The 16,093-nt window shown below is 42.8% G+C and overlaps 1 protein-coding gene across 1 annotated transcript; it reads left to right on the top strand.

Annotated features, from left to right (window-relative positions):
• The first annotated feature begins 874 nt into the window (after positions 1-874).
• On the top strand, positions 875-15,450 carry alkbh3 (alkB homolog 3, alpha-ketoglutarate dependent dioxygenase). The gene is made up of 10 exons (XM_048257664.1): positions 875-989; positions 4,167-4,267; positions 4,366-4,433; positions 4,524-4,558; positions 6,127-6,174; positions 6,676-6,779; positions 8,886-8,974; positions 9,799-10,008; positions 10,806-10,904; positions 15,277-15,450. The coding sequence occupies exons 2-10, from the start codon at positions 4,177-4,179 to the stop codon at positions 15,352-15,354; spliced, it is 822 nt and encodes a 273-aa protein (XP_048113621.1). The 5' UTR covers positions 875-989; positions 4,167-4,176; the 3' UTR covers positions 15,355-15,450.
• Positions 15,451-16,093: the final 643 nt, after the last annotated feature.

Consider the following 16,093-nt stretch of genomic DNA (forward strand, 5'->3'; position numbering starts at 1 on the left):
TGGCTGCCGCTAGGGGCGCCTCTAGATTTCTAGGCTAGCGTAGGCTAGCTTACATAACCTAGTTAAAAAAAACTATTTAGGCCCATGACCTTAGTTCCAGATTTTTCATATCTAAGCCTAGGCGTTTTCCGCCGACAGCGAACCCCTATTTGAACCGGTCACGTTAAGAATTATTTGAACCCTATCTGAACCAGGCCAGAGAATGTCTAATAAACCAGGCCCAATTTTCCACCAGAACTAAACCATGATGGATGCGTCATTAACAATGGGTTTTTTATGCAAAACAAACGTTAATGAGATGCATGAACAGAAGAATGATATGAACAGTTGCCCCGTAAAAATGGCATAAATTAGCTGTTTAAAATGATAGTCAACATCTGCAGTGTAGGCCTAATAGTTGACTAGTTTTGTTTACTCATACAACAGTTGATATGGATGGAAAACTCATGCTTTTAGCCTTCTCCCCTCTGAGTAACACGCCCGGTTCGCAGGAAAAAAACAACTATTATCTGGTTTAAGCTCTGAACCAACGTGCCACGTTCCGAACCGTGTTTTGTTTGGTCCAAATGCTCCGACCGGTTCAAATGTTGGTTCGCGAACGGGATCGGAGCCGAAAGGTGGTTCACTACCAAGGTTCAAAGAATTCTGAAAGGAACCGGTTCAAGAACGGGTTCGCTGTCGGTAGAAAACGCCCCTAAAGGACTTAATCAGAAGTCTTCAACAGGTGAAATCCCATTAGTTATTACAGAGACCGTCTTATTATTAGACATTCTCTGGTTATTAGGAGGGACCTCATATGCATAATGACATGGGGGTAAACAGAGGCAGCTATCTAAAATGCATTACGAAGATCGCATAGGAACCTTTCAGGTTGTTTTTTGCGATGGGACATATTTTCGAGTGTACCACTCGCTGGGACAAGCTGCAACTTACCAATCTTCTGGCGACTTGTCTGAGATTGAGATATCTGCTCAAAAGCACGTTAACATGTAAGTCCTGCGGCGAGACAGTGTTAACACTCTTACATTTTAAGTGTAGGTTACATCAAGCTATCTTAACTTTACATCTGGCGACTGTTGAAACTCGTTATTCTGCCTAGCCCCGCTGCTGTATGCGGTCAGGATGGTGTCTTAGGTTAGGTAACTAACAAATAACGTCTAAGGTATTCATATATTTGTTAACATTTAATGTGTAGATGGCTATTTTAAAGCAATTCAACCTATTTTGATAAGTTAGCGTTATAAACTGTGTTCTTTGCAGTTAAGTTACAATCTCATTGAGCTGGAATACAATAACCTGGCTGTGTACAGGAGGGTATTCCATCAACCTCGCTAAAGGCCAAACCTGTCTTATTTCGTTAAGTCTCGCTAATTTTAGTGAGAATCCCGTTACATTAATGAGGTTAACGTGAATCCCAGCTTGGTAACTATGGGAATTTATGCCAAGTGACTAGTAACTAACCTGCTCCGTATAGCAGGTTAACTTTGTCAAAAGAAATTACACTAAATTAAGCTGTGTTGCAAAACAACAATCTGTCGGAAAACGAGATCCCAAAAACAGATGGTTCCAAAACCCTCAACCTGTGCTTTTGACGTCACCTGTAGCCTACAACTTCAAAAATCGAAGTAGGCCTAGAAATGTTTTTTCCGATAGTGTCACCAAGCATGGATTTACACATTCACTAGCTCCAAAGAATGTATACGATTAAAAATGTTTTAACTTCACATGCGTGTGGTTCTAGGAATCTTGCTACTCTGCGCCACTTAGGTTCGGTGGTGGTGTAACGTGCAGCGAGACCGCATATGAATGGAATTGCGTTCTTGCGTGTTCGCAGGTTAGCTTAGCATACGAAGTATTAAGACTACATAGTTTATCACCTTGATAATGGCATTTTTAGTTATAATCTTTGATGAAAGATATGTCTACTGCTGATAAAGGGCCATGCACATTTGGTAGGCTGTTCAGTGACAGCTGCTAGTGGCTATATTATATCTGATGCAAGTCAATGATAATTCTGTAGCCTAGGCCAGTGGTTTTCAAAGTGGGGGCCGGGGCCGTGAGGGGGTGCCAGGGGGGCCTCAGCAAGTTGGAAGGGAAAATAAAAGCAATAAATAAATACATTTAATTTTTTTTTTTAAATATACCTACTATACTTACTATGAGGGGAGGCTGTTATACAAGGGCATTATAATAATTTGTCGCTTATCTGAACATTATATTTTCCATGATAATGACTGGGAATAATAGTAGAGTGATAGCTCTTATATAGTAGAAAGCCCCAAATGCAATTTTTACACACTGTATGCTCCATCGCGAAATGCTTGTGGCTAAAATAATTATTACTGTAGGATTAGCTTAATGTATTTTTACATTTGCCGTAGTATTGTCCATAGGTTTAATAACACATAAAGGGGGTCCTTGGCCAGAACCTAGTGGTATTTGGGGGGCCTTGTAGTGGAAAAGTTTGGGAACCCCTGCCTAGGCAGCTAATAATTAAAACTGCTTCATGTGTCGACGATTGTTCATGAATGTCAAATCAACTGTGTGCTACACAGATTAAATACTAGCCATAAATTGAATTGAAAGCCATTGCATTTCAGATAATTTTATTTCAAACACGTTGGGACTTATGGGAGACAATAGGCTATTATGTTGATACTATTTTATTCATTTCACCTACACCTAGACAATAATTTGGAGTGAACACTTTTAATCTAAGAACGTAAGCTATAGATAGTACGATAGTTCATTAGCATTGTTGTTTTAAATGTATGCTTTCATTATTCTCCAATTACTGTAAGCAATCTATTTTTTCTCTCGATGTTAAATTTGATGACTTAAGATGAAAATCCTGTAGATGGCGCTTGCCAAATCGAACAGAAATCGTATAGTATTGTCTTAATTTTACGACATATATCCTCTTTTCGTCAATCTACTGTTTTGGTCTACTGTTCTACCTCGTGCACGAGCAGAGATGAAGCTGACTTCAACCTCGCTTGAATAAACGAGGCCAAGATGCCTCTAACTTGAGTTAATGGAACAGCTTCAGCCCCAAGTGAAAGTCTACGCTAGCCAGGCTATTTCTGTTAAGCGCCGCCTTCATTAGCGAGGTTGATGGAATACCCAGGCCTACCCATGATGTTTGTGTGCTTACCCCTGTAAACAACCAGGGCCATAGTGGTTAAAAAAAGGTGGGTAAACTAAATTCTGTGATCAGGCAGTCCACGACTCGGTCACCGGTAGGGCGGACCACGTTGCCACCTATGTCTGATAAAAAATAAAAAATAAACTGTCGATTTTAGCTTCCACCTTTTTCCTAAAAATGCCAGACTACCCATCGCAGTGGCTGCACAAGGAGGGAAGGATTTTGGGTGAGCACACGTTTTGGAACAACTACAGCACATAAACATGCATCCTTGATGTGTGTTGTTGTCATGACTGGTTTTGTTTCGTTTACTGTTCTGTCAGGGTAAGGAGCCTTTCCACACTTCCTGTGTGCTGTTGAAACAAGCCCCAACAAGGCTCTGACAATAAAAAAGAGGGAGAGGTCGCAGAGACAGGTTTTGTTTAGGGCATTTTACAATATTTTTAACCACATGAATCCATATTGTTATTGGGCAAACCCCTAACCTAACCTGTTGCATCTTCAACATCCCTGTGAGCACTGAAGTGAGAGAAACTTACACAGACAGAAACATTTCACTGAAAACAAAGGTGAGGTAAAAGGAGAATGTGCCACTTCCTTAGGAGGGGGGTAATAAAAAAAAAAACATGTTTACAGTACTCTAGCTCATATAGCTTAAATCATAGTTGGCAGGTAAGAAAGTGGCACCTGTCACAGATAACCCAACTATCTTAGAAACGTTGACTGACTAGTCAAAGTCTGCATATTCAAGAAAACAATTATGGAGTCGGCTTATTGCAAATCAAGGCTTAAATTGGTGTAAAGGTTTTTTTTTCTGACCCTGCCGTTTAGATGTATGTCCTTAGCATGTGTGAAGACGAGCTTCATAATGTCTAAATGTTGCCTCTGGGTGGCAGCATTCACCTGCCTTAGAGATTGTACTATACAGAGAGTACTATATACATTGATAGAATGTGAGGTCCTTGTTATTTTCAGAATTAAAAAAAGTTTGGTGAAAGTAATGAGTATGAATTCTCCACAGTGTTTCTCTCATGGGAGATAAACGCCAGCGAGCAAGAGTCCAAGGCTGCTGGGCTAAACCACCGGTCAGACCAACAGCTGCCAAACCCAGCAGCCCCGCAGGTAAACAGAGGGCCAGAAGCCACCTCTGGACGCTTCAGTACGGTTTTATAATGAACTGTGAGATTATATAGGTATGTGATCTATGATCTATGCCTCAGGTCCCTGTTCTGGATCTACATCATGGAAAGCAGGGCCACGGACATATGAATTTCAGCAGCCATCCAAGGTAATAACGGATTTATTCTGGCCTTTAACACATAACAAACTTTTAGACATGGCTTAGACATTGTCTATCTCTTCTCTCCATGTCACGCAGCCCATTCGAGACATTCCTGAGGAGAAAGTTATTGAGTAAGTAGGCCATCATACAGAAATTGTCCTTGTCCTTGTATTCTAAAGAATAAAGATGCCATAATCATCTGACCAGTTATTTTATGAATGCAGCAGAATTTATAAAGCAGGGGCAGCTGGTTGATTTGATACATGTTTGATTGATGGGTCAATTATGACAGATCTTAAAGGGCAAATGTCAGTATAACAACATTTTTAATTAACAAATTATTAATTTTATATACGTATAATATTACTGCATGTAGATGGGTCCTTTTATACAACAAATAAATGTAATAACTAAACAATGTAATTCCAAGGAAGAAATTGCCATTGCATGTAAATGCAAAAAGGCTGCTGTGTAAAACATTTTATTAGTTTAAAAAAATACAAATGACTTACAGTATGATTATTCAGATTACATAGACCTACAGTATTCTATACTCCGAATACACTAATGAACACTTAACAACCAATGCAAGCTGGAAGTCAAACATTCAATGTTGTTCAAACCAAGTTTAAAGCTACCCAATAATTAATGACCAAGGAGAAACCAGACGTACTGAATAAGTCTCAGTGTAGATCTCAGGATAAGTCTTAGTATAGTTTAAAGGTACAGTATCTCACAAAAGTGAGTACACCCCTCACATTTCTGCAATTATTTTATTATATCTTTTAATGGGACAACACTGAAGAAATTACACTTTGTAAACACAGTGACAGTGTCAATTTGCTGTTCCCTTGGGCATTGAGGGAACAGCAAAGCCACATTGTTTCTACAGATTACGATATACTACAACTGGAAAGCTTGATTCGTGTATGTGCCAGGCTACAGACGTAGGCTTTAATTTATAGGCCAGAATGATGCAGCAATGAGTAAGCCAAGTAAGCATACTCTGTAGCCTATTTTGACAGCACAAACGTTATACCTCAACTTCTGTAGTGTGTTTTAACAAGGCTTTGGTTACATGGGCTGTTTCCTAACAGCATAGTCGCTAACTATGATAGCAGCCTAATGTGATAGTGTTTACTTAGGCTGCATAAGAATCAACAGCTAAAAAGTAGCCTATTTTGGCCGAAATATGAAAATTACTCATAGGATAGTTAGCGGTTAACACTTTCACTCGATAGTTTGCGACCACTCATTTCATGTACATAACATAATGTTTGACCACCACTCATTTCATGTACATAACATAATGTTTGCGACCACTCATTTCAAGTACATAACATAATCTTTGACGACATTCAGGCATCAGTTGTCATCCTGTTGAGGTCAAGAGCTGCAAAAGGTCTTTCGATGACATATTTAGCATCTTATATCTAAATGTCACAGTCAACACTGCAAAAGGTCTTTCGATGACCTCTTTAGCATCTCATATCTAAACGTCACAGTCAACACTACACTCACTTGGGTTGTCACCAGTACCATGTATGAAGTCAGTCAGATGAATGGTCCGAGGCACACACACACACACACACACACACACACACACACACGGACACAGATTTCTCTCTTGATAGTTAGATGCACAGATTCTTATCCAACTCTAAACTATGCCCCATTTCTTATTCTTTTTCTGTCCCAGGAAAGCTGGGGTGTATGACATCAGTCACCGCCCCTCAGGAGTGTCCCGGTAAGTGTGTCATTTCTGTCCCTGAGACTTCTTGAGAGCTTTGGGGAAGAGAACAGGACCACTTAAATGCTCAGTTTATTTTTCCTCAAAAAAGCCTCATTAAGGCATCGTCCCATTGCCCCAGTAAATAAAGAGGAGATGAAGTGAACATCAGAGAGCTCCACCGTCTTTCTTTATGAGAGTTTATAGATCCCAATCCCCATCTGAGCCCCAGAACATCGGAGAGCTCCAGCGTCTTTCTTTATGAGAGTTTATAGATCCCAATCCTCATCTGAGCCCCAGGACATTTGTACCTGCCAAAGAGCCGTGCTGAAGTTAGTGAGGTGCACGGTTCTCTCCTCTGCCCTGCAATGGCTGTGCTCCCAGCCTCCCGACGTGTGTGTGTGTGTGTTGTTCCTGCTGTGCTCCCAGCCTCCCGACGTGTGTGTGTGTGTGTGTGTTGTTCCTGCTGTGCTCCCAGCCTCCCGACGTGTGTGTTGTTCCTGCTGTGTCTCTGCACAGGCTGCGGCTGTTCCCGGACTTCCTCCAGCAGGAGGAGGCAGACTGGATGTTCAGTACCCTCCTTGCTGAACTTCCCTGGTCACAGAAGACCAACTACAGGCAAGGTCAGTGGATGGGCCTCTCTCACAAGGAACCTGTGGATGCTTTGACTTTTTTTTGTCTTGAACTCAACTGAACTGTTGCTTGCATCTCCTGGGTGTCAGTGAAACTCAAGGCGCTAATTTAAATGCTGGGCAAAGTATAACTAAAGCTTGCTTAATAATTAGGCAAAATCTGTTTGCAAATGTAATACAATGAGAACGATCCTAAGCACAAACAGTGGTGGGTCAGCTAAAAGCACTCTCACGCTACACGATGCCGTTAGGTCATGCACGAGAACTGCTCATAGACTAACTTTGCACTTTGCCCTGCTTTTTAGGGTCCGCAGTCTTGTTCAGTAGTCATAGTTTGATGATGCGTCAATTGCAGGGCCCAATTGCGTAAGTCTTGGCGTGCATCCATTGGTTGTTGTCGTGATCCTACATCTCAAATTTCATGCGATCACAAGATATTGGTAATTGAAGCACCAGACTTTTGCATTCACCTCTTTCACTAGGTGGTAGTTGTTTGAACTGTTTGTAATGATGATTGAATCTCATGTAGGTAAATGCCATAGTTCTGGCAGTCTCTCAGTTCAAGTAACAGAAGACTTTTTGCGTGAACCTTGACATAATTTGCTGTGTGAATATTCTTATAATTGGCAAAACAACAATTCTCTAAATGAAAGGTTGCATCTTAAGTTGTCTGTCTGTGTAATTAAAGCAACATTGTGCGTTTTTATAAAATATGATCATGTGAAGAATTGATAGACACACACCTTCAGACTAGCTGCCTTAACTTTTCACTTTGTAGTTTTGTACTCTGGATCAGAAACTCTTCATAAATGTGATTGATGACTGTGTTTACAACAATCTTCCAATAGATTGTTGAAATATAGCACTCCAGTTAGCAAGCTCACAACACAAACACTGAAATGTGTCTTTCACATTTTGTAATTGACAGAATCAGTTAATGCAACCCAGGGTCTCTAGTGAACTTTGCTCAATGATTCGTTTTCCCAAGTGGTGCCTATTGAGCAAGGTGACAGATCAAGCCAGCACCGAGTAGACTTTTGACCTATTTGGAGCAAATAAAAAAATAAGAGGCATAGGCAGCACTTTCTATGTAAGACTAGAGTTTTTTTACGGAGTCTCCTTCTGTATCAATTTGCTTTTGAATGTTTGAGCCAGGACTTACGATGTGTCATTTTGTAAACCGTCGTGATGCATGGATTCTGAAAACTAATGATGGCCCGATTTCCTGCCTTCAGTCAGAGTAAACGCATCCAACTGTGTTGGCCGTCAGTCATCTGCATTGAAACATTTCAGAGCCCAAACGAGGGAGAGAAAAAGAGTGCAGCTCTGAGGGAGAGCAAGAAGAGTGCAGCTCTGAGGGAGAGCAAGAAGAGTGCAGCTCTGAGTCACTCTTTCCGCCCTGTAAGCGTCAAGTGTCACTCCAGCTCTGTCTGTCAACCCCCTCTGGGAGAGCCTGACATATTTTACCAAGGTTCCTGCCAGGCTTCTGGAGAGCCCAAAATTCATCACATCACAGACAAACATTTGCTTTGGAGGTAAAAATGGTTCTGTTAGATCTGCCATGTTTTCATTTGTATCGTTTTCTTTTTTGTTCTGCATCATCATCCATCACATGAGGAGGAGGGAGGTGTCTGTGCTTGGGGTTGTTACCTCTTTTGGACTTGGTTTTGGGTAGCGGATTATGTTTGGGATCCGCGAGCATTTCAACGCTGCCAAGGGCTCACATACAGAGCATGGGAAATGGGGCTGGCTATTTGCAGTCTCCTCATTGGCATGGGCAGACTGGCACACGGCCTTTGGAGGGTGAAGAGAGCAGTGGTCTGGTCTCTGCTGGGAGAAGAGTGGGCCAAGATGGCCTTGCCTCCAGTGCTGCTTCTGATGGATGAAAGGCACTTAGTCAAACTCATATACACAGACAAACACACACACACCAAACCACACACATACACACACACAGCTGTTAACATGCTGTCGATCGACACACACACACACTGGGAGCACACACACAGCTGTTAACATGCTGTCAATCGGCACACACACACACACACAGCTGTTAACATGCTGAGCCCTGATCCATTACCTGACCCTCTGTTGCAGGAGAGTCCTACGAAGAGCCTCGACTGACGTGCTGGTACGGAGAGCTGCCGTACACCTACTCCAACTCCACCCTGCAGGCCAAAGCAGAGGTGTAGTGTATATATATATATCTTATATACATCTTATCCACCCTGCAGGCCAAAGCTGTAGTGTGCCCTATATATCTTATACACCTACTCCAACTCCACCCTGCAGGCCAAAGCAGAGGTGCTGCACGCTCCTCCAGCTCCTCCAGTCCTCTTATTCAGATCAGTTTTTGAAATAGAGAAAGCAGCTTATCATCAGTACAAATGAGTCCCATTCACTTTCAGGATGTAATGTTAATACTTCCAAATGGCCTGATCTATCTTATCTTATGTGCCCTGATCTACAGATACTTATCGTATGTGCCCTGATCTGCAGATACTTATCTAATCGTATGTGCCCTGATCTACAGATACTTATCTAATCGTATGTGCCCTGATCTGCAGATACTTATCTAATCGTATGTGCCCTGATCTGCAGATACTTATCGTATGTGCCCTGATCTACAGATACTTATCTTATCTTATGTGCCCTGATCTACAGATACTTATCGTATGTGCCCTGATCTACAGATACTTATCGTATGTGCCCTGATCTGCAGATACTTATCGTATGTGCCCTGATCTACAGATACTTATCTAATCGTATGTGCCCTGATCTGCAGATACTTATCTAATCTTATGTGCCCTGATCTACAGATACTTATCGTATGTGCCCTGATCTACAGATACTAATCGTATGTGCCCTGATCTGCCCTTCTGCCCTCCTCCGTACAGTACGCTGTGTTTTTCCTCATTTCTCTCGCTCTCTCTTTCTCTCTCTCTCTCTCTCTCTCGCTCCCTCTCTCTCTCTCTCTCTCTCTCTCTCTCTCTCCCCCTTTCCCCTGCAGTGGCATCCAGTGCTGAGTGGTTTGCGCTCCTCCATTGAGAGTCACAGTGGCGGCTCCTTCAACTCCCTCCTGTGTAACATGTACCGTGACGGCAGGGACAGCATCGCCTGGCACTCGGACAACGAGCCCTCACTGGGCGCTCGGCCCACCATCGCCTCGCTCAGCCTAGGCGACACGCGCATCTTCAGCCTCCGCAAGCAGCCTCCTCCGGTGTGTGTGTGTGTGTGTGTGTGTGTGTGTGTGCTGGAGAAGAGAGCAGTCGTAATAGATGGGCTGGATCTGTGTGTGTGTGTGTGTGTGTGTGTGTGAGTCGTAATAGATGGGCTGGATCTCTGCGTGTGTGTGTGTGAGTCGTAATAGATGGGCTGGATCTCTATGTGTGTGTGTGTGTGTGTGTGTGTGTGTGTGTGTGTGTGTGAGTCGTAATAGATGGGCCGGATCTCTGTGTGTGTGTGTGTGTGTGTGTGTGAGTCGTACTAGATGGGCTGGATCTGTGTGTGTGTGCGTGTGTGTGAGTCGTAATAGATGGGCCGGATCTGTGTGTGTGTGTGTGTGTGCATGTGTGTGTGTGTGAGTCGTACTAGATGGGCCGGATCTGGTGGAGGGACTGCAGAGTACACAGAGATGACGGCTTGTTTCTGCAGGGACGGCTGCTACAACCCGATTTGCCCTCGGTGTGAACTTTGTAGCATATGTTTTGATTTTGTCTATTGCGTGGGCTGTGTGTGTGTGTGTGTGTGTGTGTGTGTGTGTTTCTGTGTGCCTATGTGGGTGCACATACACTTTAAATATATTGCCTCTGTTACTTAGCTCATAATCCCAAAGCCTTCTTTAAACAAGTGTGTGTTTGCCAGGAAAGATGATATGATGATCCTGTGTGTCTGTGTGTGTGCACGCGCGCATGTGTCTGTGTGCGTGTGTGGTGTGTGTTTGTATCTGTGTGTGTGTGTGTGCACGCATGTGTCTGTGTGCGCGCATGTGTGTGTGTATCTGTGTGTGTGACGCAGGAGGAGAATGGTGACTATACGTATGTGGAGCGGCTGAGGATCCCCTTGGCCCACGGCTCCCTGCTGATGATGGAGGGTTGCACTCAGGACGACTGGCAGGTACCACACACACACACACACACACACACACACAAGCCCTCACATCGACACACACACACACACAGCCCTAGTGTTAATTTCGTCAGTCGAGACAAGAGGAAATATGTTAAGCCAATCCTTTTTTTTTCATGACTAAGACGAAGGCGATGACAAGGCGGCAGTAATGTCCTGAAACACTGACTAAGACTATCTTAAGATGCATTATTGTTGACGAAAAAAGACGAGACTAAAATGTTTTGTATGAAATAAAAAACTAAGATAAAATCTCCCTTCATGTTCTGGTCTACAAAATGAGAAGACAGAATATCTAGCTGTTATGTTTTCAAAATATTCGAATGAGTTCATACTAACAGCTTTCCTGTAGGCTAGTTCACGTGCTGCTGCTGCAACCCTGTGGCTGCAACACCAAACTACATGGAACAAGAACACTGGAGATTTCTGCCAGAGTTAGCAAGCTAACTACCTAAGCTTTATGCCACAGTGCTACATACCCAGGCAAGTTGAAGCTTCTCTCATACAAATTAACATCCCCAGAATGTCCATACGAAAATGTTCAGCATGTAATGTCAACTATTCATCTAGTTAGACTGATGATGCAAAGTTTGCTAGCAAGTAAGCTAATATGGAAAGCTAAGCTAGCAGGTTAGCTATGGCTAAGATGGAGAGTCTGTTTGGGGAATGTGTTGTTTACGCGATATCGCCATCTGGGGCCAGGCGAGTACGTAACATTAATAGTTTGGCCTACAACAGTGTTTCTCAAACTTTTTTTCAGTTTCAGGACCCCTAACTAACCCCAGCTAAAAAAAAAAAAAAAGATTAGACCTACTTCAACAGTAGCCTATAATTAGTCTACACAATAGGCATACTCACTGAACCACCTTGCTTATTGACTTTGCACTTTGCTTATTGTGTCAGAGGATTCATACTGTATGATTTAAATTGGCATATCTTACATAGACAGTGTTGCAGAACTGTTTGGATTTACATACAAGTTATATTGCAAACAACTCATCTATATTATATTTTACCACGCTTGCTTTCAAGGACCACTTGGGATAGCTTGCAGACCACCAATGATCCCCTCGACCACACTTTGAGAAACACTGGTCTACTACGAATATGACCAGTGGTCCAGTCAAATCTTGTACTGTCTATGGTCAAAATCCCAGCCGAGCTATAACTGTAGCTTGACTTACCTGTGCATGTAAACATACTGACTGACAAAAAATCAGAATGAGTAATTATAACAGACGAGTAGCCCCTGTGGACACACAATATTGTTGGAAAAAATTGAGATGTGTGAAACACTATTTGACTCAAATGGTAATCAGAAATAATTTGTTATAAAAAAAAGACTAAAATGTGTTGACTAAAACTGACTAAGACTAAGATACCTTTAGTTTTCTTTTGACTAAAACTACACTAAAATGATGAGACTTTTAGTCGAATTAAAACTTGACTAACAAAAATGATATTTGAATGACTAAATATGACAAAGACTAAAGGACATTTTCGTCACAAGACTAAGACTAAATTAAAAATAGGTGATAAAATTAACACTACACAGCCCTCACATCGCATTATCAATATTACAGTTCTTTACACACAGCCCTCACATCGACACACACACACACAGCCCTCACCCTCACATTACTACACACACACACACACATTATTAGCCCTACATCATATCGACATTACACACACACAATACAGCCCTTACATCGGTTATATCACACAGTTTCACATTTCCATTATTAATATTAATACACACAGTCTCACATCGTATTAATAATAATACACAGTTCCTCATCGTATTACACACATTAATATTATTATTATCATTACAGTTTCCTTTACATATAGATACTAATATAATAGCTCCCTCACATATGGGCTAATAATAATAGCCACACACAGCTCCCTCACATTACCAATAATAATAATAATAGCTGAAGCTCTACATACACACACACACACACAGCCTACACACACATACACACACACACAGTCAATAAATAATAATACACACACACACACATACAGCTCCTCACATACACACACACGCACACACACACAATACACAGCTCCCCTCACATACACACACACACACACACAATGTCATTTACTACTGTGCCCTCACATACAGACACACACACATACAGCCCCCCGTTAGTCACATTAATAATAATACTGGCTGTGCTCCTCACACATCCACACACACACACACACAGTTCTCCATACACATCCACACACACACACACAGCCCTCACACGCACACACACACACAAACACACACAGCTTCCTCACATACAGACACCTTACACATACAGCTCCTTTAATATCATTAATACACATTATTGTGCCCACACACACATATACACACACACAGCTCTCTCTACAATAATAATACACACATCCACACATTACACACAATATTCACACACACACACACACACACACATTACATAATTACTACTGACACACACACACACAGCTCCTCACACACATAAGCACATTGGTTGACACGCATTTCACACACACATACACACACACACATACATTGACACACACACACACACACAGTTCTCACATTATCTATCCACATTATACATTATTATATATTACATTACATTATTAATAAAGCCTCATTAGTTATCCATTATTACACACATTATCTCACATACACACACACACACACACACAGCCCTCACATACAGACACACACACATACAGCCCTCACATCGACACACACACACACACGCATACATCCACACACACACACACACAGCCCTCACATACACACACACATACAGCCCACACATACACACACACACACATCCACACTGTTACATAAACCCGCCTCAGCACTACAGGTTGTCCTTACATAAGGCAGCACACAGAGTGATTAAACATGGCTGCTACTTGTCAACCTCTGCTGACATGCGAGAATAGATGGCCACATTAACAGCTTTACAAACGCAGTGCACATCAAGCAGTGGATCTTCAGTTGTTTCAGCCCTGGAGAGAAACGTTATGCATGCATTGCATTCTGCTTGAAGTTTGGAGGATGCATAACTTTCAGCATTTCATCGTACAGGAAGTACAGTACTTGCAAGCTACAGTACAATAACAAGAAGAACCAGTGTAGGCATCAGAGTCCTTGATGGCAACCCCTCCATTTGAAAAGACTGCTCTTCCTAGCCTGCTTACTATTATGGCAGAAGATTTGCAGTAGGGCCAGGTCACAGAGTGCTGGGGCAGGTAATGTTCCCGTAGTCAACCCTGTTCCTCTGGCATACGAGGGTCGCTCTTCCAGGCTTTCTGATTTGTTGACCCTCTCTTCTGAATTCAGTAGAGACTTTGCACATGTGTGCATTATCGTCATGTGTAAAAACATCAGCCGTTTTAGTCACCTTTGTCCCTGTTACAAAACCCGTCTGATGGAAAAGAAACATTTGATGGAAACCCGTCTGAAAGGAACATATTGGGACATGGTAGAGTGTATTTATAGAAGACACTGTGCTCACTCAGGTCAGTGTTTTCACAGGTCGCGTGGGCCGCTGTTTCTTTGCCACTCTCGAGTAACGGGCTACACAGATCGTGTGGGCCGCTGTTTTATCGCCACTGTCCAGTAACGGGCTACACAGATCGCGTGGCCCGCTGTTACATCGCCACTGTCCAGTAACGGGCTACATGCCACAGCAGCACAGCAGCCATTTTGAAAAGTCTGAGCAGCCAACGCAGTGGCCCATCAGATTGCTTTACAGTGTGGGAAAGTTCGATAATCCCCCTCCTTGCATGACAACCCTAAGGTCACTGTTTGTCTAAATGTGAAAAAGCCTGTTGCCATGGGTTTTTGGCCTAGAAGTCGGGTGCTCCAGAGAGAGGCACGGAGCAAGTTGAAAGGTCAAGGGCGTTTTTATGGAGTGGACTGAATGCCTTATCCCAGCATGTGCTCCTCACACGCCCGGCCCGACTCTGCAGATTGCGTTAGCCGCTTGTAACTCACGCCGCAGGAGTAGAATAAGCTCAGGGCCTCAGCATGAGCTCCAAGTGTGCACTAAATCATTATTTTACATGCGGGAAAAGTGTTGCATAACACAGCCTCTGTGGTTGCCTCAACTTTGGGCTTAAAAGCCTGTTGTCATGTTGTTTGATTCCCTGATGACATCCTGTGGATAAATCCGAAGAAATATGCCCTTTGGTTGTTGTAAGTAAATCTTCCACGTTGGGCCGGCATGCTTGGGTCTGCTAGTGCAGACAGTGCAGCAAACATGCACCTTTGCTCCAGTAGACTAGCAGGAGAGCAGAACACATGGCCTGTTTGCCCTAAATGTTTGTGTTTGCATTTGTGTTATCCTGTACACAGCATCAAGTGGCCAAAGAATATCACGATCGAGGGCCCCGCATCAACCTCACCTTCCGCACCATCTACCCTGAGCCTTAACCATGCCACGCAGACAGAGAGAGGTAGTCTGTGACATCACTACATTTTGAGGGAGACTGGATGGGGAGAGAAATGAGAACTGACACGTTCACTTCATCCGGCTACAGCCTCATGAGTGCTACAGCCATGCGTCACTAGCTGCCAGAAGGGCCGTGACCGTGGACGGGAGCGCTCGTGAACCAGCAGGGGACACGGGCCTCTTACCGGCATGTGCGACAAACTCTTACATCTGGAGAGCGGCTTATCAATAGTGAGTCACTGTTGCAGTGACTAACCCCTTACAAGAGATGTTTTGTTTAACTCTGTTTATGTGTGTGTGTTTTTTGGGAGATTTGACTAAAAGTGTTTTATTTTCTGAGTTTTCGAGTCTCGGTTTACAAGTTCTTATGTGGATTCAGTCATTGAAATGAGGAGTCTTTAAAATGACTAAAATGTCGTGGATGTTTGGAGAGCATCGTGGTTGTAAAATGGCAAGGCACAGCTAAGTGCTCCATTACCTGAGTTCTATTATCCCAAAGGGATATTTTGTGATGCTAAAATTCTGCTGTAAAAAATAAAGAGCAATTTTTTCACTGGAGTTTCTGGGCCTTTATTTCAGTTTACAGGTAATTACTGCAGGTCTGAATAAGAGGATTGTGCTGTTGTTACTTCTCTCTCCTTCCTGCTTTGTTTAGTCAGTGCTTTGGGCCTCTTTCCCAGCTTTCTTCATTACTTTAATGGACCTGTGCCATGGTGACTC

This window comes from Alosa alosa, chromosome 11, assembly GCF_017589495.1.
Source record: "Alosa alosa isolate M-15738 ecotype Scorff River chromosome 11, AALO_Geno_1.1, whole genome shotgun sequence".
Classification (NCBI taxonomy): domain Eukaryota; kingdom Metazoa; phylum Chordata; class Actinopteri; order Clupeiformes; family Clupeidae; genus Alosa; species Alosa alosa.